Source organism: Apostichopus japonicus, chromosome 4 (assembly GCF_037975245.1).
Source record: "Apostichopus japonicus isolate 1M-3 chromosome 4, ASM3797524v1, whole genome shotgun sequence".
Classification (NCBI taxonomy): domain Eukaryota; kingdom Metazoa; phylum Echinodermata; class Holothuroidea; order Aspidochirotida; family Stichopodidae; genus Apostichopus; species Apostichopus japonicus.
Genome location: NC_092564.1, coordinates 23,136,814 through 23,162,738, shown reverse-complemented (window position 1 = coordinate 23,162,738; position 25,925 = coordinate 23,136,814). Strand labels below are relative to the sequence as shown.

The following is a 25,925-nucleotide window of genomic DNA, read 5'->3' as shown; positions in this document are numbered from 1 at the left end:
TGAAATTAGACGGTTGTGATGATTTTCTGTAATATTTACAGATTAATAGATACAATTTAAAAACATAGATTAACTGTGATGTGATCCCAAAGCAAGTAAGTAAATTTCCCAAAATTTTGGCCCATACAGCAGGTGTACAATTTTCGGTTAACTGGTTTCAATAACGTGAGCGGATGAGAGCCATTCAAAGGCGTTTCTAGATATAGGGAAAAGCAGATGGGACGTCAGTCTATGGAATTACTCCCCATCATGCAGGATCCGTCGTTAAAGAGGCCATGACACGAAAAATCCAACTAATCAAGAGTAACTTCCTCTATATCTATGAGAAAATCTATGTACAAAACAATCCTCATCACCTTGAAAACCTCAAGGACTAATTAGAAATTAACGTTTTAATATTCGCATCAGAAAATAGATAGGCCGTGGCTATTCTTACGACTAGTCGTAACAATTTATAAACTATTCTTACGACAAAGGCGAATTCAAGCGCAGTAAAGTAAAAAAAAAGCAACTGTGCATGTAGAAGGGGTAACCCTAACTTTAACTTTAACCCTAAACCCCAATCCTAACCCTAACACTAACCCTAACCGGAAATTATTGTTACTCCTGGTCGTAAAAAATAGTACTCCTGTCATAAATATAGCAACTGCGCATGCGTAATCGGAAATTATTCTTACGAATAGTCGTAAGAATAGCCACTTTGAAATAGATATCTGAAAATGCGATTTCAAGCAAGACAATGATGACGTCATGTTAGGAACACAAGTGCCAAGCCCAGGCATGTACCGGATGCGCGACGATCTTACCGTCACACATACACGCACATTTACACTGAGAGTACAACCACTGTATTACTCTATATCGCTAAAAATTTCAAGTTTGTTTAATTGTTTTACAACATGTTGTAAAATATCCAAGAGAAATGCCGGTCCGTTGTGTTGTTGGGGGCTGCACAAATGTCATACCCCATCCAATTAGCCTTCATCGAAGGCCGAAGGGCGAAAAAACACGGCGATTATGACCAAGTTAGTGCACAACACCAGCGCTGATTCACTGGGCCTAGCTCTGTATGTAGCGAACACTTCACGGAAGCATACTACGATATTATGATATAAAACAAATGGGCTTTAACGGGTCGACATAAACAAGTCGTTCTTCTGTCATGTATTCCACATTAAAAACTCCGAAGACCAGATTGGAGAACAGGAAACCTCCAATGGGGCAAGTGGCGATCCTTGTACTTGTATATGAATACATAGCTAACACACTGTACATATGGGTTGTAAGTCACCGTAACACAACGCTCAATACGGTTTAGGGAGTTCCGTGAATTCCAACAACACATGCACAAAATGGACTAGATTTTGTTTTTTAAGGAATAGTTCAGGTGTCACAAATGTTTATCTTATATGAAAGAGGACAATAAAAGAAACCCAACAGTGAAAATATTATTCAAATATCTTTTTCCGTTTAGGAGATATTCAAGTTTAAAGTTTTATCTGATTGTGTAGAAACTGCTGAAACCAGACTAGCTGTGACGTCATATCCTCACATTCCTGAAAAGTCTTTGTTATTTTATTAAAATATCTTGTAAGATTTTATGACCTACAACCAAAGGATACGTCAGGAGATCTCATATGTGTCAAGGGAAGTATTTGAGATTTAACATCTGAAGAATGTTTGATTATATTTTTTTAGATTTGTGAAAAAAAGAAATTATTTTTTAATGAAATATATTGACACATGTTAAGGAAGTAAGGATGTGACATCACACCCTCACAGTTAGTCTTTCTACACCAGTCATTTGCAAAGAAATTGTGAAATCTTCATAGTGTGATATCTCCTTAACAGAGCATTCTATCATGGTAGTTTCTTCACTATTCTGTTTGTCTTTTTAAGCTCTTTCATACAAGATAGACATGTCAGACACCTGAACCAATCCTTTAAATGCTTCGTTAATAAATTCTTACCACGTTGTATGTTCCTTGCAATAGTTCCGAAAGGGTTTGTTCTTCGATATGTTGTGGAGCTTCAATTTCGGCTCGTTTAACAGACTCGAACTGATTCGGCTTTAACACCTCAGGTCCACCCTCAACGTTCGGTTCAATATTTGCATGATCATCGCCTTCACTCTCTGCTTCGAATATGAGAAAGGGCACTTTAATTATAGCCCAATTTCTCTGCCTGGTGAAGAACCATGCACTATCACTTTGAACTTCGGTTACCGCATTTGGTTCTAAATCTGACATTCCACGGGAAATTTCGATCTGATTTCGCGTTGACTTGTTATTGATTGTTTTGTGCATTTATGTACACTTCGTACTGTAAGTATGATATGTGTTCAGAGGAATCAGCGAGATCCGAATCGTGTTCATAACATGACGTCACATGACGTCATGAGATAAGGAAAATTTTCAACCGAAAGAAGTTTTCAAGCCCGAAGAGGGTAAATTAAATCTCAATTTTCGAAAGGAAAAATCAAATTTTTAACTGGCAGACAACCATATATGTTCTTGAGAGCATGCTTAGATGGATCCCAAAAAGACAGGAAGTTGAAATTTTCGTGTCATGGCCACTGAATAGCTGTTATTCCACTGAAAATTTGTGAAGTAGGCCAGCAGTCCAATGGAACTGTTTGTCCCAGCAGCCTGAGCAATAAGGGCCGTTTCTCGCTGCGATCACGGAACTGCAAAGTCCAACATGATAAGTTTAATTCAAAGTACAATTTTAAAAGACACAGCTTGTCGTTCATTTCCATCAAATAATGAATATAATTCACTTGGGTAGAATCCATTCAAGGTGTACTGTTGAACTCTAGCTACAATTATTATACCATTCTATAACCACATTAATCTGCATTGATTACATTCAAAGTGACTACTCCCGATGCAAATGTGCTAAGACAATCTCCAAAGTGATCCATTCTTGTTGCCCGTCCTGGCATCTCAGCATCTAGGCTAAATAGGCCTACGCTAAGCTTTTTTCTGATGTCAGGGAGAGCCATAGGAAGTCAAGGATTTTCTGACTCTCGTATTATAGTCACGAAACTTATTACGACTGCCTGCTCCCCAGTACAAAACAAAGTATGGCATAAAGGTTAGAACATGCTTGTCGCATCTATACACGTACTTGTGCTGTAACAATGTGCATTAATGACGGATCATGCATGATGGGGAGTAAATCCATAGACTGACATCCCATCTGCAATGTGCAGCTTGTTGTCTGCAACATTGGAAAGGATTGTTAAAAGTTCAATACAAATATAGTCACACGCGCGTTGCCAGGAATTTGCCAAGGGAGGGGCGAAACTGTAGATTCGGCATTGCAAACTATCAAAGCGTAGCGCCACCATGGTTGGCGCGAAGCGTACAAGAAAATTTTGGCTGTGCTATGCCTCCCAGATCGCTGGAAATGGCACTTCCCAAGCCTTGCAAGTTGCATCTTAGCATTTTCTCTTTTGAAAATACTAGCGATATCATAAAAAACTTTTTTATTTTAAAATAGGCTCAAGGGGGGGGGGGGGCGGCTGCCCCCTTCGCCCCCCCCCTTGGCTACGCGCCTGTATACCTGTATAGGCATATTATGTTTTTATGGAGAAACCCAAATTGCAAGGCACAAAATGAGAAGTCCTTTATGTTTGTAATTGATTTCACTCATTTCTTTAGTCATATGGTTAAGCTATTTTGTACATATTTGTGGCAGGAGGAATATACTGGGTCTTATGCTTACTGCATTTGAAATAGCATAGAGGATCCATGGTTTGAATTTGATAACTTAAGTTGTGGTATGTTTTAGCGCTCATATTGTACTGAATTTTCCCTTGGTCTGCAAAGGTTTGACATGGTAGACCTTGATTTAAAGACAACTCATTCGTTGTTCTTGGTTGTCTGAAGGAAAACTTGCTGGTCCAAAAGGAATTAATATTCAGTATACTATTATGATCATTAAATGTTGGTTGGGAGGCATTGGAGTGGGGGTATTGGGAAAAACTATCCTGATTATGTTTGGTTATCCTGTCACAAAGTTTGGTTTTCAGAGATGAGTGGACAACTCTGAAAAGTTTCCCTGCATGGGGTTAAAATAATTCCCCTTCTGGCCATAAATATGTTGAAACTAGGCAAGTAAACAAACTGATGAAATTAAAGCTAACCGTAATGCTTGTACAATTTTGTCAATATTCTTCATGAGATAGATTTATCATATTTTTCATTTTCACAGTGACAGAGTGACTATCTATATTTTCAGTGCAGTAATACTGATGGCATCTCAGTGATTAACCGGCCACATTCAAGATACATCCACATTTGATGAGGAGCTAAGTGGGTTCTCCAACAATGTTAAAGCATATGGAGCAAGTTCATTCGTCTGAGCCAGGTTTCACTGTCAGGTGTGGAATTGTTAAATTTTTGAAATTCAAAACCCTTCTTAGTCACATTCGAAGAACACATAAAAAAGTCTTGAGGAAGATTCATGTAGTGGCACAAAGGATGAAACTTAATGTACTCCCGAGATCAGTGAAGATCTGTCTGTAGTACATTCCCTAAATTCTAGAAACCAACACAACCTGGCTTTGATGATTCTAAAGTAGCAAGAAAAATATCAACTCCCTCCAACTTGTTAAAATAATAACAGATATTGGGGCATTTGTTTCAAGTAATCAAACCCAGCAACTTCAACAAATAAGGCACTACATAGAATTAACAGGTGTTCATGTTGATGAATGGCCTGAATAAGAATGTAGACACTACTAAATCAGTGTTTGATTCAATGATCACACTAGCAAGACAGACTTCATATACTTCAGAAGCAACTTTAACCTAGTAGGGCCTGTAGAGCTAGTAATTGGAGAGAAAGAAAATAGAAAGCATGAAACATTCCAGTATGTACCAATACTAGAGACAATTAAGTCCCTCCTACAACACAATGTTTTCACTCAAGTTGTGAACGCACATGAAATATGGCATTCAGGGGTACTAGATGACTACTGTGATAGAGAACATTGTCAGACAAACAAGTTATTTAATTATGATGAAGGGGAAACAATTTTGTACTTAACATTATACAATGATGACTTTGAAGTTTGCAAAATTATAGGTACATTTAGGAAGAGGCAAAGTTAAATGGCATGTACTTGCTTTGGGGAAATATTGAACCAAAATATCGCAGTAAGCTACATGTTATCCAATTAGTCTGCTTTGCAAAAATACTCATGTAAGTAAACATGGATTTGCAAAGATAAGTGAAAAGATAATAGAAGATATTCATTTCTCGGAAGAATTTGGTGTACGCATATTCAAAAACGATTCTCAGTACCTTTTCAAAGGGAGTGTTTTTATGATAGTGGCAGACCATCTGGCAAGTCATTCTATCGGTGGGTTTCCTGAGTCGTTTGCCACAAATAGGATATGCAGGTTTTTTATTTGTTAGGTGACATTATTCCAAAACATGACGGCCACTGGCACTTGTTGCTCTATTTCACTGCAATTTGCGAACTTGATTTTGAGCCAGCTCACAATAGATAATCAATGTCTTTTCTTCATGGCCTCATTAGAGACTTTTTTGGGAATTTTATGTAGATATCTCTGTATATCTGGAATTACACCAAAGATGCACTTTTAACCCACTATGGAGAAGAGATTTTAAACTTCCAACCATTGGTATATTGTTAACAATGCGTTTTTAAAAAAAGCACAGTTACCTTAAAAGTTTGGCTAGGAAGACTAAAAACAGAAAGAATCTTGCCCTAACATTGGCACAAAGGCATCTGTTCTTACAAAGTTGGTACAACAAGGCTTCTACTTTTCTTGAAGCAGATGATGTCACATCATCTGGTGGTCGTGTGTTGAGCATTATCTTTTTTATCAGAGTGTAAAATACACATTGGAAGTAGGCTTAGAACTTAGAATCTAAAGAGGTTAACAGGGTTTCAACAGCAACGAGTTTGATGCTTCATTCAGGACAAACTTCCCTTGATCATGTAACCTTGTAGTATATTTGTAATTTTGTTTGTTTGGCCAACTAGTGTTGTAGTGTTATGATGGAAAGTGAACTTTTAAGGCCTCTTATTGGTTTGGATTGCCAACAGTTCTTTGCAGACAATGCATTTGCGAAATGGTAACAAAGAATAGATTATTCTAAAAAGTTAAGACACTCTGTGACACAATCTAGGAACAGCTATGAGTATTTTATATCTTATACTTACCCTTTAGTATGGACATTGTTCCTTAAAACCATGGCCTCTTTTAAGTTTCGAATACCAGTGGAAAATATGTCTGCTGCTCTGCGAAGGTCTTTAGAAGAAGGACAGTTCCTGAATGAAAAGATCCAGAAGACAACTCATCGAAGTTTAATTCGAAAAAGTTGCTGAGTATACAAGGTACAAATGTTATTTCAACTTCCTGAATGCCAGATTTTTCAGTGCTAAAGTGTTGATTGTTTTGAGTATGTGAGATGTGTTTAATGTGCAAATGGGCTAATTCATAAAGAGGTGGAACTGTATGTATGTGTATGTATTTATATATGTATATGTATGTATATGCATCTATGTATGTATGTGTGTATATGTATGTGTGCGTGTATGGATGTATAAATGTATGACTATGAAATGGAAAGGAGGGACGGGGATAAGGCAGCAGGCCACACCAAACAAATGGTGACATTGACGACAATCTCTTGGTCAGGTAATCTTCCTTAGTTCCTAGATCTTTGTACATGCCAAGGTCAAAAGCAACAACAACGACTCAGTCAGCCCAAGGACATCCTTAGTGAGTCACGTTGCACAATATACCACACAGCCTGGAGTCAGGTAGCACCAGCTTTACATATTACTCTTCACGGAAGGCTCAATTCAGATAACTTCTGTACAGTTAGGCTTGCACGGTAAACCGGTTTTAGTACCGAAACCGGTTTTTTCCGACCGAATTTCGGTACTATTTTTAATTTTAAGAAAACCGAAAAACCGAAAAAACCGGTAAAAACCGAAATTTGAATTGCAAAAACTGGAAAAAACAGAGTTTGTTGACTTTGGTTTCTCCTATTTACCGTTTTTTTTGCAATATGAAAGTAAATTGCAACAAGAGAAAGCTTTTCTGATAGACGACATTGTCAGCTACGATCGGCACACGCCATAACCAGTGCTTGAGGGTGGATAGCTATGCCTAACATTAGACTATGCAGCCCTTATATGCGTGCATCAGTTAGGTGACCTTGTAGTATTGAACTGACCTTGGTGGCCAACGTTAGTAGTTGTGAGAAGTACACACTCAAATGACGAGATGCAGTTCAAAGTAAATTGTTATATCAAACGTGTTTGTCCTCCTTGTGTTGTTCTTATTATTTAACTTCAATTTATTGGTAGAGTATATGGAGAAAATCTTTTCAAACACATTGATCACAGCTCGTGTTCAAAAAATAAACGTTAAAACCTCAAAGGTACATTGCGCAATCCACAATACCATACGACATGTACAGTCGCGGGGGGGGGGGCTCTGTGAGTTTAACAACTAAGATGCAACAAGTAACATTACCAATCACGGGGGGGGGGGGGCTCTGTGTTTAACAACTAAGATGCAACAAGTAACAATCACGGGGGGGGGGGGCTCTGAGTTTAACAACTAAGATGCAACAAGTAACATGAGAACAATCACAGTCCATCATTCACAAGAGACACCTGGCGTCAGGCTTGAGCCAAGGAATATTAAAGGAGTAAAAATGTTGCATACATGGCTGGAAATTACAGATGTTGCTGTTGGGACAATTCTCCTTTGTACGCTAATAGATTGTATTTTCTTTGTGAGTTTCCTTTCAACATTTCTTCTTATCAGTTATCAGACAAGGCGTCTCTCAGTTTGTTTTTCGTTTACGTTGATGAACACATGTTTTCAACTTAAACGTTAACAATTTATATTCTTTGCCAACCTAATCCCCGCTTTTGCCAGCGATGTTTTTCATCTTGTACTTGAAAGTGTAGACTGTAAATTCTCTTCACTCCTTGAAGAGAATTTTTTTTACCGCCAAGATACCACCCGCGAACATGGCTAGAGCCTCGTGCAATTTGGTACATTCGAACACTTTGTCAGCCACTACTGAATATATTGGACCAATCATATTGTAAAGCATTTTTTTTTACGATCTCCAATTGGTCATAATGGGGTTTACGCTCGGCCCTCATCTCCGAAAATATAACATATAATATAATATAACATGACCGTGATATTTTACACGAATTTGAACTTCGTGAAGTACAGTTAACACAAGACAAACGATAGGTGTACGTGATGTTAAAACTTTAAGAAAAAACTTCACCAACACATTTCTTTTCGACATATTTACTTCAGTTTAGTTAACGTGGGTTATAAAATGAGAGTCATGAAGGCAGTAACATTTCTTGAATTTATTCTTCTTATTTTCAAACAATTTACTGCTAACGAACAGACTTGAACTCGCTGTTGGTAAAGCTTCAAAAATATGCATCTTAGCGATCGAGATTTGGATGTTTTCAATGCAATTCGGGAGGTGGAAAAAAAACCGGTTTTTGAGCCAGATTCGGTTTTTTGCTAGAGAAAAACCGGTTGTAAGTTTTCACGAAACCGTGCAAGCTTATGTACAGTTAAAACTGGCATGTTGCTTGTACTTTTAAATGTGGTCCACCCTACATAACAAATATGAGGTTATTATACGCTTCCCTTCTTAATTGAGATATCATGTTTACAATATGGGTAAAAACAAACGAACACAAACATACACTACACACACACGAAGATATACGACATCACCATACCTTACGTTTGTTTGCACATATTGTACTTTGAACACATATTGAAACGCTGTCATCCAACGTGTACCATAGTGCATCTGCTGATATTATCTGTATACCCATCGGCGAGAAATCGAGCAGTTATAACTATAACATAAAAGCGAGGTAGGCTTTTGGCTTCTAATTTCTATAATTTTAGATATGGTGAATAGTTTCATTCAAAATATATTCCGTTTAGTATGTAAAGCATGCATTTCTTTGTACAGAACATGTCAGAGTAGTTTGTTGTGTAGCAAGACAATCAGGCGACTGTCACCCTTTTAATGATAGCTTTTTTTGTTTCATGGGAAACCTAGGAGTCACTTTACATTTTCGCAACAAAAGTCAACAAAAGAATGTTGTATTCAGTTTATAGAGAAAAGACCAAAGGTGCGATGTTTGTCAATAATTTACAAGGACAGTGTAACCAATTTACCCAATTATTAGGATCAATGATTGCATAAATTTAATAAAGATTTGACTTTGAATTGGTGTATTCTGTAGCATATATAGGGTACAACTTAGATCCATAATGGTAATTAGGTATACTCTTAAGGCTTTTATTTTTTGTGTGGGTTGCAAGGGGTTGGGGGGGGGCGAGCGTACATCCACCCTACCCCTGGTTCCACACCTGTTATTATTATGGAGAAAATCAAATTTACAGTCACTCATGTTGCACAGTAGGCTACTTAATGTGTCTTTCTTGGTCTTCACTGTCTAAAGTATCAGTAATTATTGCAATGAAAAAATGAACATCTATAAGAATTATATGAGCAACTGCCAGTTTCTTGTATTTTGATAGAGGATATGATTCAACATGTCCATTTCTTTCACATATGGCAGCTACGTACAATAACTTACATTATGTGTTGACATGTTACAGTGTACTCCAATACAGAGGGAGAGAAAACTTACAGATTAAAATTTAATTCAATATATTCTGATTTCTTCCAATCAGTAGCCAATGAGAACACAAGAAATTGTCATTAATACTAGGGAAGTCATCAGATGTCAATTTCTTGTACATATGACAACTGTGTTCAGTGAGAGTGCAAGAAACTGTTATGCCTTTATTTAGTCGTACCCAATCATGGATATATGGGCTACAATAATTCTAGATGTTTAAGTGTTTCTGCATTTCTTAGCTGCATTCATGCAACAGGAAGAAGTGTACAATTGACTATCATACAGTGGCTATCATACTAGCAAATGCAGTGAAAAGAGGTTGGGAAGAGCAAAATAACCTTAAAAATTAAATTACCCTAACCCTTTTTACCAGATAAGAGGCCACCTATGAGCAAACCTGTGCCATATATAAAGTATGAATTCCTCAGAGTTGTACTTTGGCGTTGTAATGGTTATAAGGATTAAGATTTTGACCTTTTCAAAACTGTAGTGACCTTTGACTTCCATAAAAACCAAACCTGTTCTTTTACTCACTAAACGTGGAGCCAAATACAAAGTATGTTGAACCTTCATGCATGTTATTTCTATGACATGTTTATAAGCTAACGCATCAAACACGCTCACATGTACACCGACTCAGAACAGATGAGTAGAAATTGCGCCATATTGCTCAGAGAGTATTAGTGCTACTTGAAGGGTAAACATAGCACATGAAAAAGTGTTTTAGCACATTTTGCTAAAAGGTTTCTAGCATGTGCTTTTCCTAAGCTATAGGGGAACATTTTCCTCATCTATTGGGGAAATATGAATTTGCTCATCAGAATTTAGAGCACCCCTTTCATTTCACTCGATTTAGCGCAGATATTAGTAAAATATTTAGCAAAGCTATTCTATTCATTGGTAGCTGATATTGTTCATCATTCAGTTACTAGTTCTCTGACATACTAATTTACATACAATTAATTAGTTTCAGATATTTTTGTTCTATAATATTCTGGTAATCAATTGTTCATATTTGTATACTTTATACTTCTGCAACAATTACAAGGTGATATTCCCATGACAGGGTAACGTGTCCCTCTAGAGAACAATATGTTTTAATGATAAAAAAATCCTTCATTATCTAAAACGATGCCAACCAGGCACTCAAATTAAATCAAGGCATGGTTTGATAAGTTCAAGTGGTGAACATTGTTCAATAAACAAGTCCCTATCACAGTATCAAAGCTACTAAAAGCTACTGAAAATGCTTCAGATGAGAATTCAGAAAAGGTGTCTGTAGAACATCGTAAATTCACGTGAAATATGACAGATCTTAAACATTCGAAGAAGTTAATTACATAGTTTGAGGCAACAAATTCACCACAGTTAAATACCTTAAGTGTGTATGTTTCATGCCTATCTTGGTACATTAAGTTGTGACCTTTGTTCAAAGACAGATGTGCAATGATAATTGGTAGACTAGTTATGCAGGCTAACACTATCCCCAAACCACTTGTGCCATGAATATGCGTGACTAACCAAAGTAGACTTTGTGCCCTATATCTGGTCTGCAAGTACATATAGCATAATGTAGAGAACTATAGGTTGACTGACTAGACTAGGCTTATGTGTTCACTTGCTTCATAAGTAATGTCACAAAGTGAGTAAGTCAGTATATGCTATAGCGCTACAGGCTCCGAATATGTTCCATTGTTCTGCCCTGTATAGCACTATACCATCATAAAGCTCAATCTGATTCATTCATCTATCCCCCAGGGCACTCTAAATTGTTGAATTCTGAACTCTAAAGTTGACTTTTGACATTTTTTTATTATGGTTGCCACATTTATGGACAGATCTTGACATTTCTATTATACCTATGAAGATTCCAATGTCAATTGTTTCTCTTGGAGTTATAACACAATTCACTTTTTACTTAATATTACCTCAGACCTTTCATTTTGAGGGTCGGCACGACACAAGTCCCCATCAAGGCACTACTTCTTACAAAGTAAGAAGAAAGTCGGTCCAGCCATATATGCACCAATAATACACATTTGACTTTGTGATATTTGACCTCAGTGACCATGTTAAGCACGTATTTTGATAAACCTTGACATTTCCTTAACACCTTTGTAGGTTTAATATCAATTCCATATTACCCCTAAGAGTTACAGCGGTAAATCATTGTTTACTTAATTTGACCTCTGAGCTTTGACCTTTGATTCTGAGGGTCTGCAAGACACAAGTGCCCATCATGAAACACTTTGCTGCTAAGATCGGAGTAAATATGCAAATCCTTAAGGTGTAGAGATTGTGACACAAAATTGTCGATGTAGCAGACACATGCATCCAATGTCCGGACTTTAATACGTTTGATGAACTTAACTGATGGACAATATAAACTTTCATATTTAGCAGTGTCATAATTATTTATAGGAAGTGCGTATCAGGTACGAATGCTACTGTAGCTTAGCTTCATAAATTGACATGGTGTTCGTGCAACAACTTATGACAAATCATAGAAAGTATGAGAATGCACGCTGTCGTCGTCGCTTTGCATACGTGACACTCCATCGTTTACGGTTAGGTAGGCTTACTAGGCTATATGTATTTAAGTACAGAGTGGCCAACTGTAGGCTTGTAATAGGCTATAGGCTAAATTTAGCTAATTGCAACTGCCTAACTAAGTAGCTGAATCAGTAGGCCTGAATGTTACTACGAATATAACCGAGTTATGGAGCTGACGATTATTCAGATCAAAAGAGCACTGACAAAATACCATGCCAAATAAAAAACAACAGTATGTAACATATTTTTCGACACTGAAGAGGGGGGGGCAGATTCTCCCACTGTTCCCCCCTTGCTACGTCCCTGTATTGTATATTGTATCACTTCAAAGACTGAAATGTGGAAATTTGGACAAGCCTCGAGTAGTGACACAGCTTTGAATCATTTTTTAATTGGGCTGCTAATAGTTTCACATGACCCTTGACCTTAGATTAATGCGCTCTTTCTATACCTCACTAGCACCTGCTTATTGTTACTAAGTTTGGTCGTTTGAACATATTTTGCTTTCAGCTAGTTACTTCCTGACATAATCTTTGACATCTTATACTTGTGAACCTTTTGTGCCAATTCACCTATCAACCACTGCAACAAAGTTTCATCCAGGTTAAAACCCTATGATGAGAAGCACTAAACAGGATATCATTTATGGACCTGCCTTGACCCCAAATGACCTTTGAACTCCTTACATGTAAACTTTCATGAAGCCTTAACATAGGCAACAACTTGGATAAATTTAATAAGGACCAAGTCACTGGCCTGCGAGCAACAGCCTTTCAGCCTATGATGAGAGCCAGATGGATGGATGAATGGTTAGATAGATCGGGTTTATGGCCCAGTATTTGTTCAAGGCTTAATTTGTGAGTAATTAAATACCAATTTTCTCTAATTAAATTTAGATCGAAGCAATCAAACATGGCAGCACCAGGTCCAGCAGTTGGTATTGATTTAGGGACTACATATTCTTGTGTCGGTGTATTTCAACATGGGAAGGTTGAAATCATTGCTAATGACCAGGGCAACAGGACTACACCTAGCTTTGTTGCCTTTACAGACACAGAGAGGTTGATCGGTGATGCTGCCAAAAACCAAGTTGCCATGAACCCAACCAACACTGTGTTTGGTAAGTATCAGTGATGGCAGTGTACAGAAGACCCCTTACATGCCTTTCAAAACTGTTCTGTTAAGTGAAATGTCAGATTTGTTCACAACGTGTATATTATATAAGTTTTTTTCTAATTTATATTAATATTTAGCGTAAGCCTACCTGTACATTGTTAGTAGACTATTGGCAGGTCAATTTCCTCTCATGTTATCTGCTTTTAATCTGTTTGTGTAGATGCAAAGCGGTTGATTGGAAGAAACTTTGACGATCGAGATGTTCAATCAGACATGAGGCTTTGGCCATTTACTGTTATCAAGGATGGGAAGAAGCCTAAAATCCAGGTGGAATATAAAGGAGAGACCAAGAAATTCTTTGCAGAAGAGATCAGTTCAATGGTCCTCACCAAGATGAAGGAAACAGCAGAAGCCTACCTGGGAAAGGTTTTCACCATGTTTTAGTTGTAATATGAATCAACAAACCTGCACCTGTCTAGTAGGTTTAGTGTATAACATGGAATACTTTATCCAGCACCGCATTGCAAAATGCTATACAAACTTTACAAATTACTATAAAAGTCCAAAGATTTAGTACACAGGAACCATACTATTTTATAAGAAATAAAATTCAGAGCGTTCAAAAATTGTAACACTGCATATTCCTTGTGTAACATACATTACTGTTAGTTATATAACAGCTTTTCATCTAAGAAGTTCTACTTATGATAGCGGTATACCAGACACCAATTCATCAATGTTTAAACTGCAACTTTGGCAATATGATTTTGGCAGGGTGCAAATGATCTGCAGGTTTAGTCAGACCATGGTGCACAAAAGAAAAAGGGGCCCAATTTCTCTGAAAGGAGAACAAGTTTAGATGGGTAGCCATATGATTAGTGGCCACAGAGCCGGTAAACGTTTTCCAGTTGGTGAAAATGTGTAGCTTGGCAACCTTGTGCTCACTTCAAACTGTAAATGTAGTAAGAGCTAATTCTTATCCAGGAAACTGAAAAGGATGGTGTGGAATGATGTTAACATACGGACTGTCTACACAATGTGGCCTTTGCTTGGATGAGAGGTTTGAGCTTGTCAATTTCCCTCTTTCACAGGAAGTTTCAAAGGCAGTGGTTACAGTACCAGCATACTTTAATGATTTACAGAGACGTGCAACCAAAGATGCTGGCGTCATTGCTGGGCTTCAAGTGCTTCGAATTATCAATGAACCCACAGCTGCAGCAGTTGCGTATGGTCTAGACAAAAAGGTAAGCAGGTTTTTTGTTGTTGGTCTAGATGAACCTGAAGCCCCTGAAGCTGTTGTATTCTTATCAGTGAGATTTTGTTCGATATCGGACAACGTTGCATTACTCATTACTGAAACAGCCGTTTAACCACAGGACCACATATAAAGGAGATACCAGATAAACAGACTAGCGGTATCTGTTGAACAATTGAGGTAAATTTTAGATCTTTCGAGACAATTTTTGTGTTTCCTTCTTTTTCGAATGACCCTTCAAGATCGTCCAACGGAGAAGTGACTTTATGATATGCACACAAACAACTTGACAAACAATTACCAACCTTAGTAATACATGCGTGATCTTTCTACAGTAATGAGTTTCTTAGACCAGTCCCCAGTGGACGTGATATGGTAATCAATGAGTTTCTTAGACCAGTCCCAGTGGACGTGATATGTTAATTAGCATTAAAGATTTCACCAGGTGGGCCGAAATTTCATTTCCACCTCAGATGCATTGTGGGACACATTCTTTGCGCCCAAAATTTGTGGGGCCCAATATTTTTGGGATCATTTGGGCCCACATTTTTGTGTTAACATTTTGTTTGGGGGGTGGGGGGAAATATACTTTCTTAGCCATTTGTTGGGGAAAATATGTTTGGAACCATGTAGGCACAAATTTGTGGGGAGGAACAATTTTTTAAATTTGAAATAACTCCACAACCTTAAATCAGATTGTAAACAAAGATGGAATATAGCTGGGGAAAGGATGTTCGGCGTTGACATTCCTGTTGGGGGGGGGGGGGGGTGATGGGAGCTCCGGGTCTCTGCTGGTGACTACAAGAATGGAATAGACACAATGATTTTTGTATCAGTCCATGTATTATCTCTACTAGCGTGTTCTCTGACACCACAACCTTAAATCAGATTGTAAACAAAGATGGAATATAGCTGTTGGTTAATAGCTGGTACATGTGGGCATAAAAAGTATGATTTGGGTGATGCCATAAAAAAAACACTTTCATATTCCACTAAGGAACCAATGTGCCGTTGGTAAAAACCATGGCAAGAACTGTTGTGTTGATGTAAAGCCGGGGGAAAGGATGTTCGGCCGTGACATTCCTTGGGGTGGGGTGATATGGGAGCTCCGGGTCTCTGCCGATGCATGACTACAAGAATGGAATAGACACGATGATTTTTGTATCAGTCCATGTATTATCTCTACTAGCGTGTTCTCTGACACCGCCTAGCGAGCTCTACGTGAAAAAAGGAAAACAATGTCTCATAAGTAAAAGCCATTTACAAATAAGATAAAAGTGAAAACCTTAACATTACAAGAATAAGGAGCAGCATGGTTAACAATAATGTAAGACACTTAAATGAATGAAAGTAAAACTAAGGGACGGTTACACTGAAGTAAGAATGCGCCTTTAAAAGTTAATTAGGTATCTTAAGTACTCCTTTAATAATTAAAAACAGGGACGGCTCCTTTAACTACGTGTGGTCATGTGACCATGCAAAGAGTGAACATTACCTAAGTTCACAATTCCGATTAGGAATTAACTGGAAACTGAATTTATGGCAAAGCAAATACAAATGCCTGTAATTCACCTAATAACGATTTGTTGTCGGTTATTCACCTTATAACCATTTATCCTCAACTTGTAACCTATCAAAATGGCTCTATAACAATGGTTGCATATTAGCTAACTTTAAAAGTTATAATTAAAAAGGTGTACATATTTCCCAGTAAAAGAAATTAATCTCTTTTGAAACCTAAGAGAAGTATCCAACATTTAGTCGAAACAACCTCTCAGTACACATTAATAACATGTCAATAAAAGCAGCTCGGCCTCAAGTTCACATTGACATTACGAACATGAGTTAAGACTATAACATCTAACAACTCATGGGCGCGGCCATATTAAATACAAGTACTTCACTAAAAGAGGGCCCCATGCAGAAATATAAGTTTACTATGACGTAAGGTCCCCTGTTTGTTCATGTGCATACATAAATTACGGTCTTAGGAACCACTTAGATCATTAAGTATGGAGGTATAAATATTATGATAAGAGTTGATTAAAGGTTCTGGAAGAGCACTTGAACTATTATTTACGAAATCTTATCTCAGCATTTTACAGTATGCTGAAAAGTTAAGCCTAGGCTATACTACTCAGACTGTAGCCTTCCATTGTAATAGTGTTAACTGTACAAATAGGGCCAACCATGACTCTGAACTTGATCGAGAGTAACAAATCTAATTGATATATTGTGAATCACAGAACCCTAATTTGCTTAAAGCAGCATTTTGCGTTGGGTCGCTTTTTTCCACCTTTTTAACATGTGCATCGATTTTTTTAGATGTATCAATCATAAAACAGCAAACTAAGATACCATCCAAGTTTAACCCTGCCAAGAGCGTTAATTAGCGAGAAATTAACGATTTATGTCGATAACGAGTAAAAGTGTCCTCGACATAGTTTTCATAACTCCAAATCCACTAGTTTGAATTCCACCAATCAGTGAATAGTATGTTTATTCATGAGCATTTTGTGTTTGGTCGCCGTTTTCTACTTTTTTGACATGTCCATCAAGTTTTTTAGATACATCAAATCACAAAACAGCAAATTAAGATATTAGCCAAGTTTTTCCCTGCCAAACACCTTAATTGGCGAGTATTTCACATACAAAATTAATCGCATTCAGTTCCCAAACCCACTAGTTTGAATTCAACCAATCAGAGATGCAGGTTTAGTTATGAGCCATTGCTAAAAATAGATTCAAGACTTTGCGTTGGTACAACCAGGGAGTTGTTATGCAACTCTCTGGTACAACTGCCATATATAGACTGTACACAAATCAAGCGTGGTGTTATATTACGTATCTGTCAATGACGTTCGTAGTGTTTAAATATTCATATTATGGGCGAGGTTTATTGGGTTCCCAACGGAAAATATCTTGGAGAACAACAAAGTTGAAAGTTGCAATTTTTTCGACTTTTATGCCACCATTTGAAGTAAAATATAAATAGATAAGCTAGTTATGTATGTCGTTATGGCATAGTGGAGTCAGTGAGGTTGAGAAAAATCATAGAAAAGGACGCAAAATGCTGCTTTAAAAGATATAAAAAGAAGAGAAATTATATAATTACCTCATAGAGCTATTAAAAAACAACTTCAATTGTGCTGCAAAAGCAGACAAAAACGTAGTAAAGAGGTAAATAGAAATCTTGCAGGTGTTGTATTAACTACTAAAAGTATCGTAGTGTCTAAGAACAATGGATTTCAAGGCTACCCCACGCCCGGAAGGGTCTCTCAATCTGAATGGACGGGTTTGACCAGTTCCGGTGTCCGAATTCTAAGGCCGGCCAGCTATGCCAAAAAGGCATTGCTCTTCATCGATATGGCATTCATCCTGTGTGCACCAAGTTTTTTAGGCAACAGTAGAGTTTCCTTAAGCTTTTTTTCTGATATGGCAACATCATTTCAGAGGATTGTGAAACTTTATTTGTATTGTAAAAGGTAATATTTGTATGATGCTGATGAGGTTTAGTTTATTATAATGTAGTTAACTGAAATGAAGAAATATGCAATACCACTGAAATGCCTGTTTTTACTGCCATGTATTAGTGCATTATCATAGAAGGCTAGTGGCAGTAAGTTCACAAAGCTCATTTTACAAATATGAAATGAACGCAAAACCTGTGTAATAATTCATAATCAATATCCGGCTTGTGCTGGTTGGATGAAATCAGTTAAACACCGCCTATAAATGCCTTTATTTTTTCAAGGGCATTCACAACCTGCTTTTCTTACTCATTCAGCCCAATAACTGTTACTTTGGGACTATCATGTGGTTTGATCTCATACTGCAGGTCGGTCAAGAGCGTAATGTACTGATTTTTGATCTTGGTGGTGGCACTTTTGATGTCTCTGTACTGACAATTGAAGAAGGTATCTTTGAGGTCAAATCAACGGCTGGAAACACTCACTTGGGAGGAGAGGATTTTGACAACAAGATGGTAGAACACTTTATTTCGGAATTTGAAAGGAAACATAAGAAGAACATCCAATCAAACAAGAGGGCTGTGAGAAGACTGAGGACTGCCTGTGAGAGAGCCAAGAGGGTCTTGTCCAGCAGTCCTCAGGCTAGGTTAGTTTACTGCTTGGCTTAAGGTTTTTGCACCATCGATTATTGAAAGTAAAACACCAAAATAGGAAGTGAAATGTCCCATCACATATGTTAACATAGCATTAAACATTGCACATGATCAGTGGTCACCTATGGAGGATGGGTAATATAGCAATACTCTTAGCCAACCATGTAATGTTCACACTATATTTTACCTCAGTAGGTGCAGCCAATGGACCATATATATTGCTATATCCATACCATTTGCTTAGTCCTTACTCACGTTGTCCACTTTGTTTTCCATATGTCAAGTTCCAAGTTTATTGCGAAATGTTTTTCATTGAAGCTAATTATCATAAACTTACGGTAGCAAACGGAAAAAAAAAAAACATAAATACAACCAGAGTGCACAATGCATTGAGGTTTCGATGATTTCATTGCACTAAACTTCTGCTTGAAGTTAACCAGAAATAGCTGTCACAATATAAATGGCAGGAAACACTAGTTTGATGTACAATAACCACGGGAAAAAAAACACGCGTTTAAATCGCCGTTTTCGGTCTGTAATTGCGACGTAAATTCCGAGTTCCAGCCTGTTTCAGTTACGTTTCCACTCCTGAAACTAGTGATTAAGGTCAGCTTACGACCCAACTTAAACGCGTGAGTTTTCCGCGTTCGCGATGACTTATTTACCGAGTACGCAGTGACCGTAAACGCCAAGTGTCATCCAAATACGATGAAGCTCACTTAATCGTGCGGTTTCATGGAAGGGTAATCTTTACGTTTCCGGTCACAATGACAACAGATTCGCTTCCTTAAACATGACCGTTAATCTGGAGTTTACGTTTGAATCCATCAGTAAACTTCTCGCATTGATCATCGTAAACGCCATGATTACACCAATATATACGGAGAAACGTGGTCATCGTAAACACATTACTTACGACCAATACAGGGGCTGGGCTTATTCGCCACGTTTAGGGAGTCTTAATCGGGTTGATTAGGCTGAGAAATACACGGACCACCTCTATCAAATATTACATTTGATTTAAAGAAAATTAAAAATAATAAACATAAAATCATACTCGTTTGATTTTCCACTTTTTTATTTATATATTTGCACCTCATATCGCATCGTAAACGTTTATTTGTTATTTTTACACTTATACAAAAATTATGTAAATGAACGAAATACCACTTCTAATGTGTAAATACATCTAAATGCAACTCAATATTGCTTTACATCATAGTGTTGAATATTCAGCTTTTTGAATACAAAGTTTAAACCTCGAGAAGGCCATTTTCCTTTTCAAATTTCAAAACATGTATTATTGTCCGGAGAATGTTTTTGATGCCCAAATATTTACTCTACTTACATTGTGGCAATTATATACACATGCAACGATTTTAATGCCAGGTGAAAGAAGGAAAAAAAGAAGTAAATATGGAATGTTTCTATTTTTAGTTACTAGTTTGCAAATCAAAACCTCTGAAAACCAGCTACCCACTTGAAGTAACTTAACATATCAGCAGTTAAATTGAACCAAACAAATTTATGTTTAAAATTTGGTGTGTTTATCATCAGATGATATAAACGCCTAGGCACTTCTTCCATGATGGTTATCGGCCCCTCGACCCTCCCCCCCCCTCCACCCAGGCCCGGAAACGGTACCAGCCTCTTTTATGTGGAACGAACTTGACACAGAACACCACTTCCTGCCTCATTTTGTAGCATGCTTAATATTTTGTTGCTGCTTTAAATTTTATTGTAATTAACATATATTTTGTTATAAAATGCAATGATAGCCCAAACAAGATCTCTAAATTTTTTACCCTGAAAGTCTGGAATTAACCATGCATGAATAATGAAAGACAAACTTACAAGTACAACAACATTTCGACGACAAGTTATTAGGCCTATGCTCTATAGCTATGTCTTATTTTAAAATATGATTTACTAAATGATTCATTAACAATTAATAGAATCATGCTTTTTTCTTGGCTTTTGTTTCCTGAAAATATTTTATGGATAACTTAATCCTTAACATTTAATCCCTTGATGGAATGTATTAGCTGTGAAGGGAAATTTAAAAAAAAGGTCTCCATTAAAGCAAAAGACTAACAAGAAAATAATAATTAATCTGACATCTATTATTATGGGCATATTCTTTCTTCCTTGTTGCATTTATCTCAGGCAGGATTTCGTTTTAAAGGTATCACGTAATTACACCAAATGTTAAATTAGAGAAAACTCTTCTTTATTATACAAAATCGTCAACTGCAACTTGTTTGTATCCGAAACAACGGTGTTTGCTGTTTGTTCCTGGTGCCTCATTAATCAACAAATGCTCAGGACAGGATTATCCATGTGCAACAGGGGCACGAGTTTAAACGTTGGGTAAAAAATTCAAAGAAATATTGTTATATTGTTACATTATTCTACGTTGTATATGGTACAAAAAGTTCAAAGAAGTCAAACGAAATGGACTTCAATATGCAGTCTTTACGCTGTTGATCAATGACTGTTTTTATGTGATGTTTTAATGTACGTATCATAACCACCGTGAGCAAATAGATGTCTTTTGTGAGCTATACATCTGGCGTTATCCGGTACCAATGTATCTCTATTGGAGCTCCAATAAACTGTTTGCCACGGGCCTCCCACAAGCTTAATCCGGCACATCAAACAATGACCATTTTCACCATTTGGAGGGGGGTCATACCTTCATTGTTATTGTTCAGCCTAATTAACAGCCCAAGTTGGGGCGTCAGTCGGTACGCATTTTAAAGATACGTCTCCTTTCCTAACGGTGGGTATCCTTTTTTCTAACGCTAAGGAGAACGTCCTTATAGAATGAGTCCAGCCTCATTTTGTTCAGTCTTTCCGACTTCCAAGTGAACTCCTGCACTACGGTACCCTAGCTCGTTCGCTCTCCATGTCAGATTCCTCGGATGACATATACTCAGTTGACATCACTGTACAGTCTGTCTTTTCTCTCCTCTGACCAGTCTATGTTCTTCATTGCGCTCAATCTTCACTGAAGTTTCTGTAAACAAAGGCACAAGAATAAGTATGAATTAGACATATATAAAGATCAGTTGGCATATAGTTTACTTTTGTCGAAAAATATACTAGCTCCAACTGTCAATATCTCCAGCCCCCCCCCCCCACAGTGAAAAGTGTGGAGGCGCGGAAGTATCATTTCGCCCCCCCCCCCCCCCCCCCCCCCCCGCTTTGCAAGTCATAAAAACCCCTTTTTCATTTCCAAATGAGAAAAAACAAAATCTCATTTGGAGCACCAAATTGCATCTAAGGCCAGGTGAAAATACAAAATTAAGTTTACAAAATGGGGTGGGTGTTGAAGTGTGCTTTATTGTACCAAATTGCATCTGAGGCCACCTGGAAATGCAAAAACTCCCCTTAGACCCCTCCCCCGGGCCGGCCATCAGTCTTCAACCCCCCTACTCAAATGTACCTTCCTACGCCACTGTATGTTTCAACGGTTTACAAAGCAGATTTGTTTATGGGTTGGGGAGGTAGGGGGTACGTGGTCGGGTGACGTTCACCATCACAAGGTTAGAACGTGAATGTATCAATAACAGTATACCCTGGCAAATTGTGCTTGAAACATTTTACAGATATCTAAAAGGAGATTATTATATTATTTCTCTCATTGTCATATTTTAACTCTTTTAATTTATCGTTTTTAAAGGAGCGAATGCCTGTACAGGTTTATATAACAGTGACTTTTAGTGATTGAAAAATTACATTAATAAGTCTTGGCCTTGTGTTACGTACCGAACAATCCAGTAGCACAGAGAACTTCGTTTTCGTTTTTTTTTCGAAAGAAGTTGTTCCTTCTCAGCCAGTAGTGCTCGGAGTGCCTTTAATTCTTCCTTCAAATGTTTGCACCGAGCTTTCTGTCACAACATGTGCATACTGCCGCGGTAGTTCCAACTGTCGCTGCTTCTAAATGTTTTTTCTTTTTCCAATACACGTATGACATTTTCCTGCGGAACATCATTAAAAACCAGCGACGGATCGAATTGAAAGTGTACTTTAATAAACTGGCAACCTTGCTTCCACGGAGCTTTCTGTTACTTCTGCAATAAACCACGGAAGCCGGAATCGTCCATTTTGAATGCTCTTTGCAATGTAGAACTCGATTGAGGATCAAGTGCGGTGTGAATCAAACCAACGTGTTGCTACTTGTGATACCGCCTTTTACTGATTTCAAATTGCCCGCTTTCTAGTAAGCCCAGGCTGTGACGTAATTAACTATACTGAATACGTTATTGTTACTAACCAACTGGAGTAGCCAACCAGTGAACTGCAAAGTGACAGACAGTAAACTTTATCATTGTGATGTGACCGGAAATTTCACTTGCTTATCTGGAAATGGTATTTATAGTAAATGAGCAGTATACTTTTCTGTTTCGTACATATATTGCGGTGGGTATTTGTGCGTTTTATCGCTTTACGTGCATGATATAGGCCTTGAATATACTTCTTCGAATATCACTTGACGGCATATTGAGAGAAATCGGCAGAGCAAAAAACGGACTGTTGAAATCTATCTCGACTAATCTATGAAAAAGGATATGGACAATGGGAATCGTAAGAGGAGCATTTAAACTTGGCGAAAACAGCAAAGGGAAAACTCGATTGGATTTCAAGTGACAAAAATTGTGCGATGCTATGTACTCAGTGTGAATCCTCCAAGCCATAGTTTTTTTTCCTTTTTTTTTCTTGTCTTCGAAAAGTCTTCAACGCAAAGCGATTCTTTTCACATATCAGTTCATGGAAACTGCAATTATTATATTATCATTATGTTCTACTTGTCCATAAATTTGTTAGTGCAATCATGGAGGTAAAAACCTCCATCATACAATGGTACAATGTCCTTTCTACGCTTTTGTAGCTCCGTAGTTAGCATCCAACATTGATATTTCCGAATTCTACGGTCCAGCAACAATAGGCAGCTAAATTCAAATCTGTATGGAAGCCGTGAACTGCCGCTTCTTAAACTTGACGATCTCGTGAACTTATGTTAAAGTCGGAGGAAACTGAATATAGCAGTTTGTCGATAATTTAACCATGCTTTGACTCAGTGATCATATAGAAGCTGGAATCTTACAATAAACAATTAAACAATGTGAAGCGTGTCACAGTGACAATAGCATTTGATATTTACATGTTATTCAGTATATCACGCCTTTTTGACAGTAATCACAAACACATTCTTGCTATATTTTTCAGAGACCCACGAGTTATCATTTTAAAAGGTTTGAAATTCTGACACTCTTCAAAATGCGGCAGTATTTAATTTTTAATTTTATTCAGTTCCATATCAACAGCGTAATGATATAGCTACATTCCATTTTTGACATTCAACATATTAAATATCACTTGTGTATTTAACGTTACTTGATCGAGATGTAGTTTGCAATAATTTTCAGGAAAATTTGTTTCATATATATAACTATTGGAGAATAAAACCATTACCTTGATCTGGCACATGCATATGGATTTCGCTGTGTGTACTACGTATTGTAATGTAGGCGCTCTATTTTTGCCTTTATACGGCACTTAATTATGTTTATTTACTATATGTATATATATATATATATATATATATATATATATATATATATATATATATATATATATATATGAAAATCGTAATGAGTTTGTAAATCAAGAACAGTGAAAAAACTTTCAGCCTCCACCAGGATTCGAGCCACGGGCCTCCCGCTCTGTGCGCGGACACCCTAACCACTAGGCTGTATGGACGCTGATTGTATGTCCAGAGGTTCGAAACCGGTAAGGAAGGTCTATATGTTTGGGACTTGCTATTCTGTTTATTTAAGACTTGCATGTGTCTCAAGCATGAATGTATTACGGTACCCTCACAGGATAATACTTCCGTGTCTCAGGTATGCATTTCTTTAATGGAATTATATAACGGACACAGGACAATCTTAGCTATTATATATTTGCATATAGGTGCGTGATTTTTACAAACACCACACGTGAATATGCCAATTTTTTGGCATAATGCTTATTTTCTCAAGCGATATAAATTATTTTCGACATTTCCGTAAAAACTAAACAGTAATGAACGTCGTTTACGTATTATACACAGGGACGTAGCTAAGGCCTGATGATTGAGAGTGGGTAGGGGGGGGGAGAGATGTAGTGGCTGAAATTCCAACTGGATGGGATTTGGAGCCAGAAAATTCCGACTGCTGCCTTGTAACCCGCAGCCCCCCCCCCACACCCTACTCGTCAACGATACAGTCAATGTCAGTCAGACACTCCATCTTTCGCGACTGCACTTTTGTTTTTTTGGTACATTTGTACCACTGGCCCTCACTTTACAAATTTATTAATCACTCTGGTTAGCGAGTAAGCAATGAGTATAAGTTATCTGCTTGATAGGCTACATAGACTACCAACTAATGTAACAAAGGGGAAAACTTTTCTTTTTCAACAAATTATATTCGACGACATAGTGAACTACCCCAAAATACAGTGCTTTTTCCTAGCGCGCTTAATATTATTTTCTTGGGGGGGGGGCTATTTATCACTCACATGAAAAAATTAAATTGTTCACTTCATTCCAACTGAGCATTGGGAATGAAGTGAACAGTTAAAATTTTGCAGAAAAATGTTGGGTTGACGAGATATGATAAGTTGCCAATTAAACATTTTGCAGAAAATTTTACAATTGCTCAATTGGGATGAAGTGAACAATTGAACATTTTGCCAAAAACATGTCCAATTAACGAGATAAGATAAGTTGTCAATTGAACACTTTGCAGAAAATTTTCCAATTGCTCAGATGGAATGAAGTGAACAAGTGAACAATTTGCAGCAAAATGTCCAATACACGAGATATGATAAGTTGTCAATTAAACATTTTTAAAAAATTGTTCAATTGCTCAGTTTAAGCAACTAAGCAATCCAACATTTTTCTGGGTTTTTTTTGGATAAGATTTTACCTTGTTATTTTAACAATTTACTGAAAAATTTCAATTTATGGGCAAAGTTTTTCTTATGTTGATGGCCATGTTAAGCTTCCGTAGAATAACATTGAGCGTTTTAATTGTATACGTTGTATAGTAGTTTATTAAGCATTTTTTTTAGAGTATTCAAAATCACACGAAGATTTGTATGGTGGAGTATAAGAACCGCGAGATACA

General features: G+C 37.4%; 1 protein-coding gene across 1 annotated transcript in view; it reads left to right on the top strand.

Annotated features, from left to right (window-relative positions):
- Window positions 1-8,826: 8,826 nt before the first annotated feature.
- LOC139966839 (heat shock cognate 71 kDa protein-like) overlaps window positions 8,827-25,925 on the top strand; it is a 62,438-nt gene continuing 45,339 nt past the window's right edge. Inside the window, exons 1-5 of the mRNA XM_071970241.1 lie at window positions 8,827-8,920; window positions 13,150-13,373; window positions 13,590-13,795; window positions 14,461-14,613; window positions 18,463-18,740. Coding sequence (XP_071826342.1) covers window positions 13,166-13,373; window positions 13,590-13,795; window positions 14,461-14,613; window positions 18,463-18,740 — 845 coding nt within the window. The 5' untranslated portion in view covers window positions 8,827-8,920; window positions 13,150-13,165. The remainder of the gene's footprint in view (window positions 8,921-13,149; window positions 13,374-13,589; window positions 13,796-14,460; window positions 14,614-18,462; window positions 18,741-25,925) is intronic.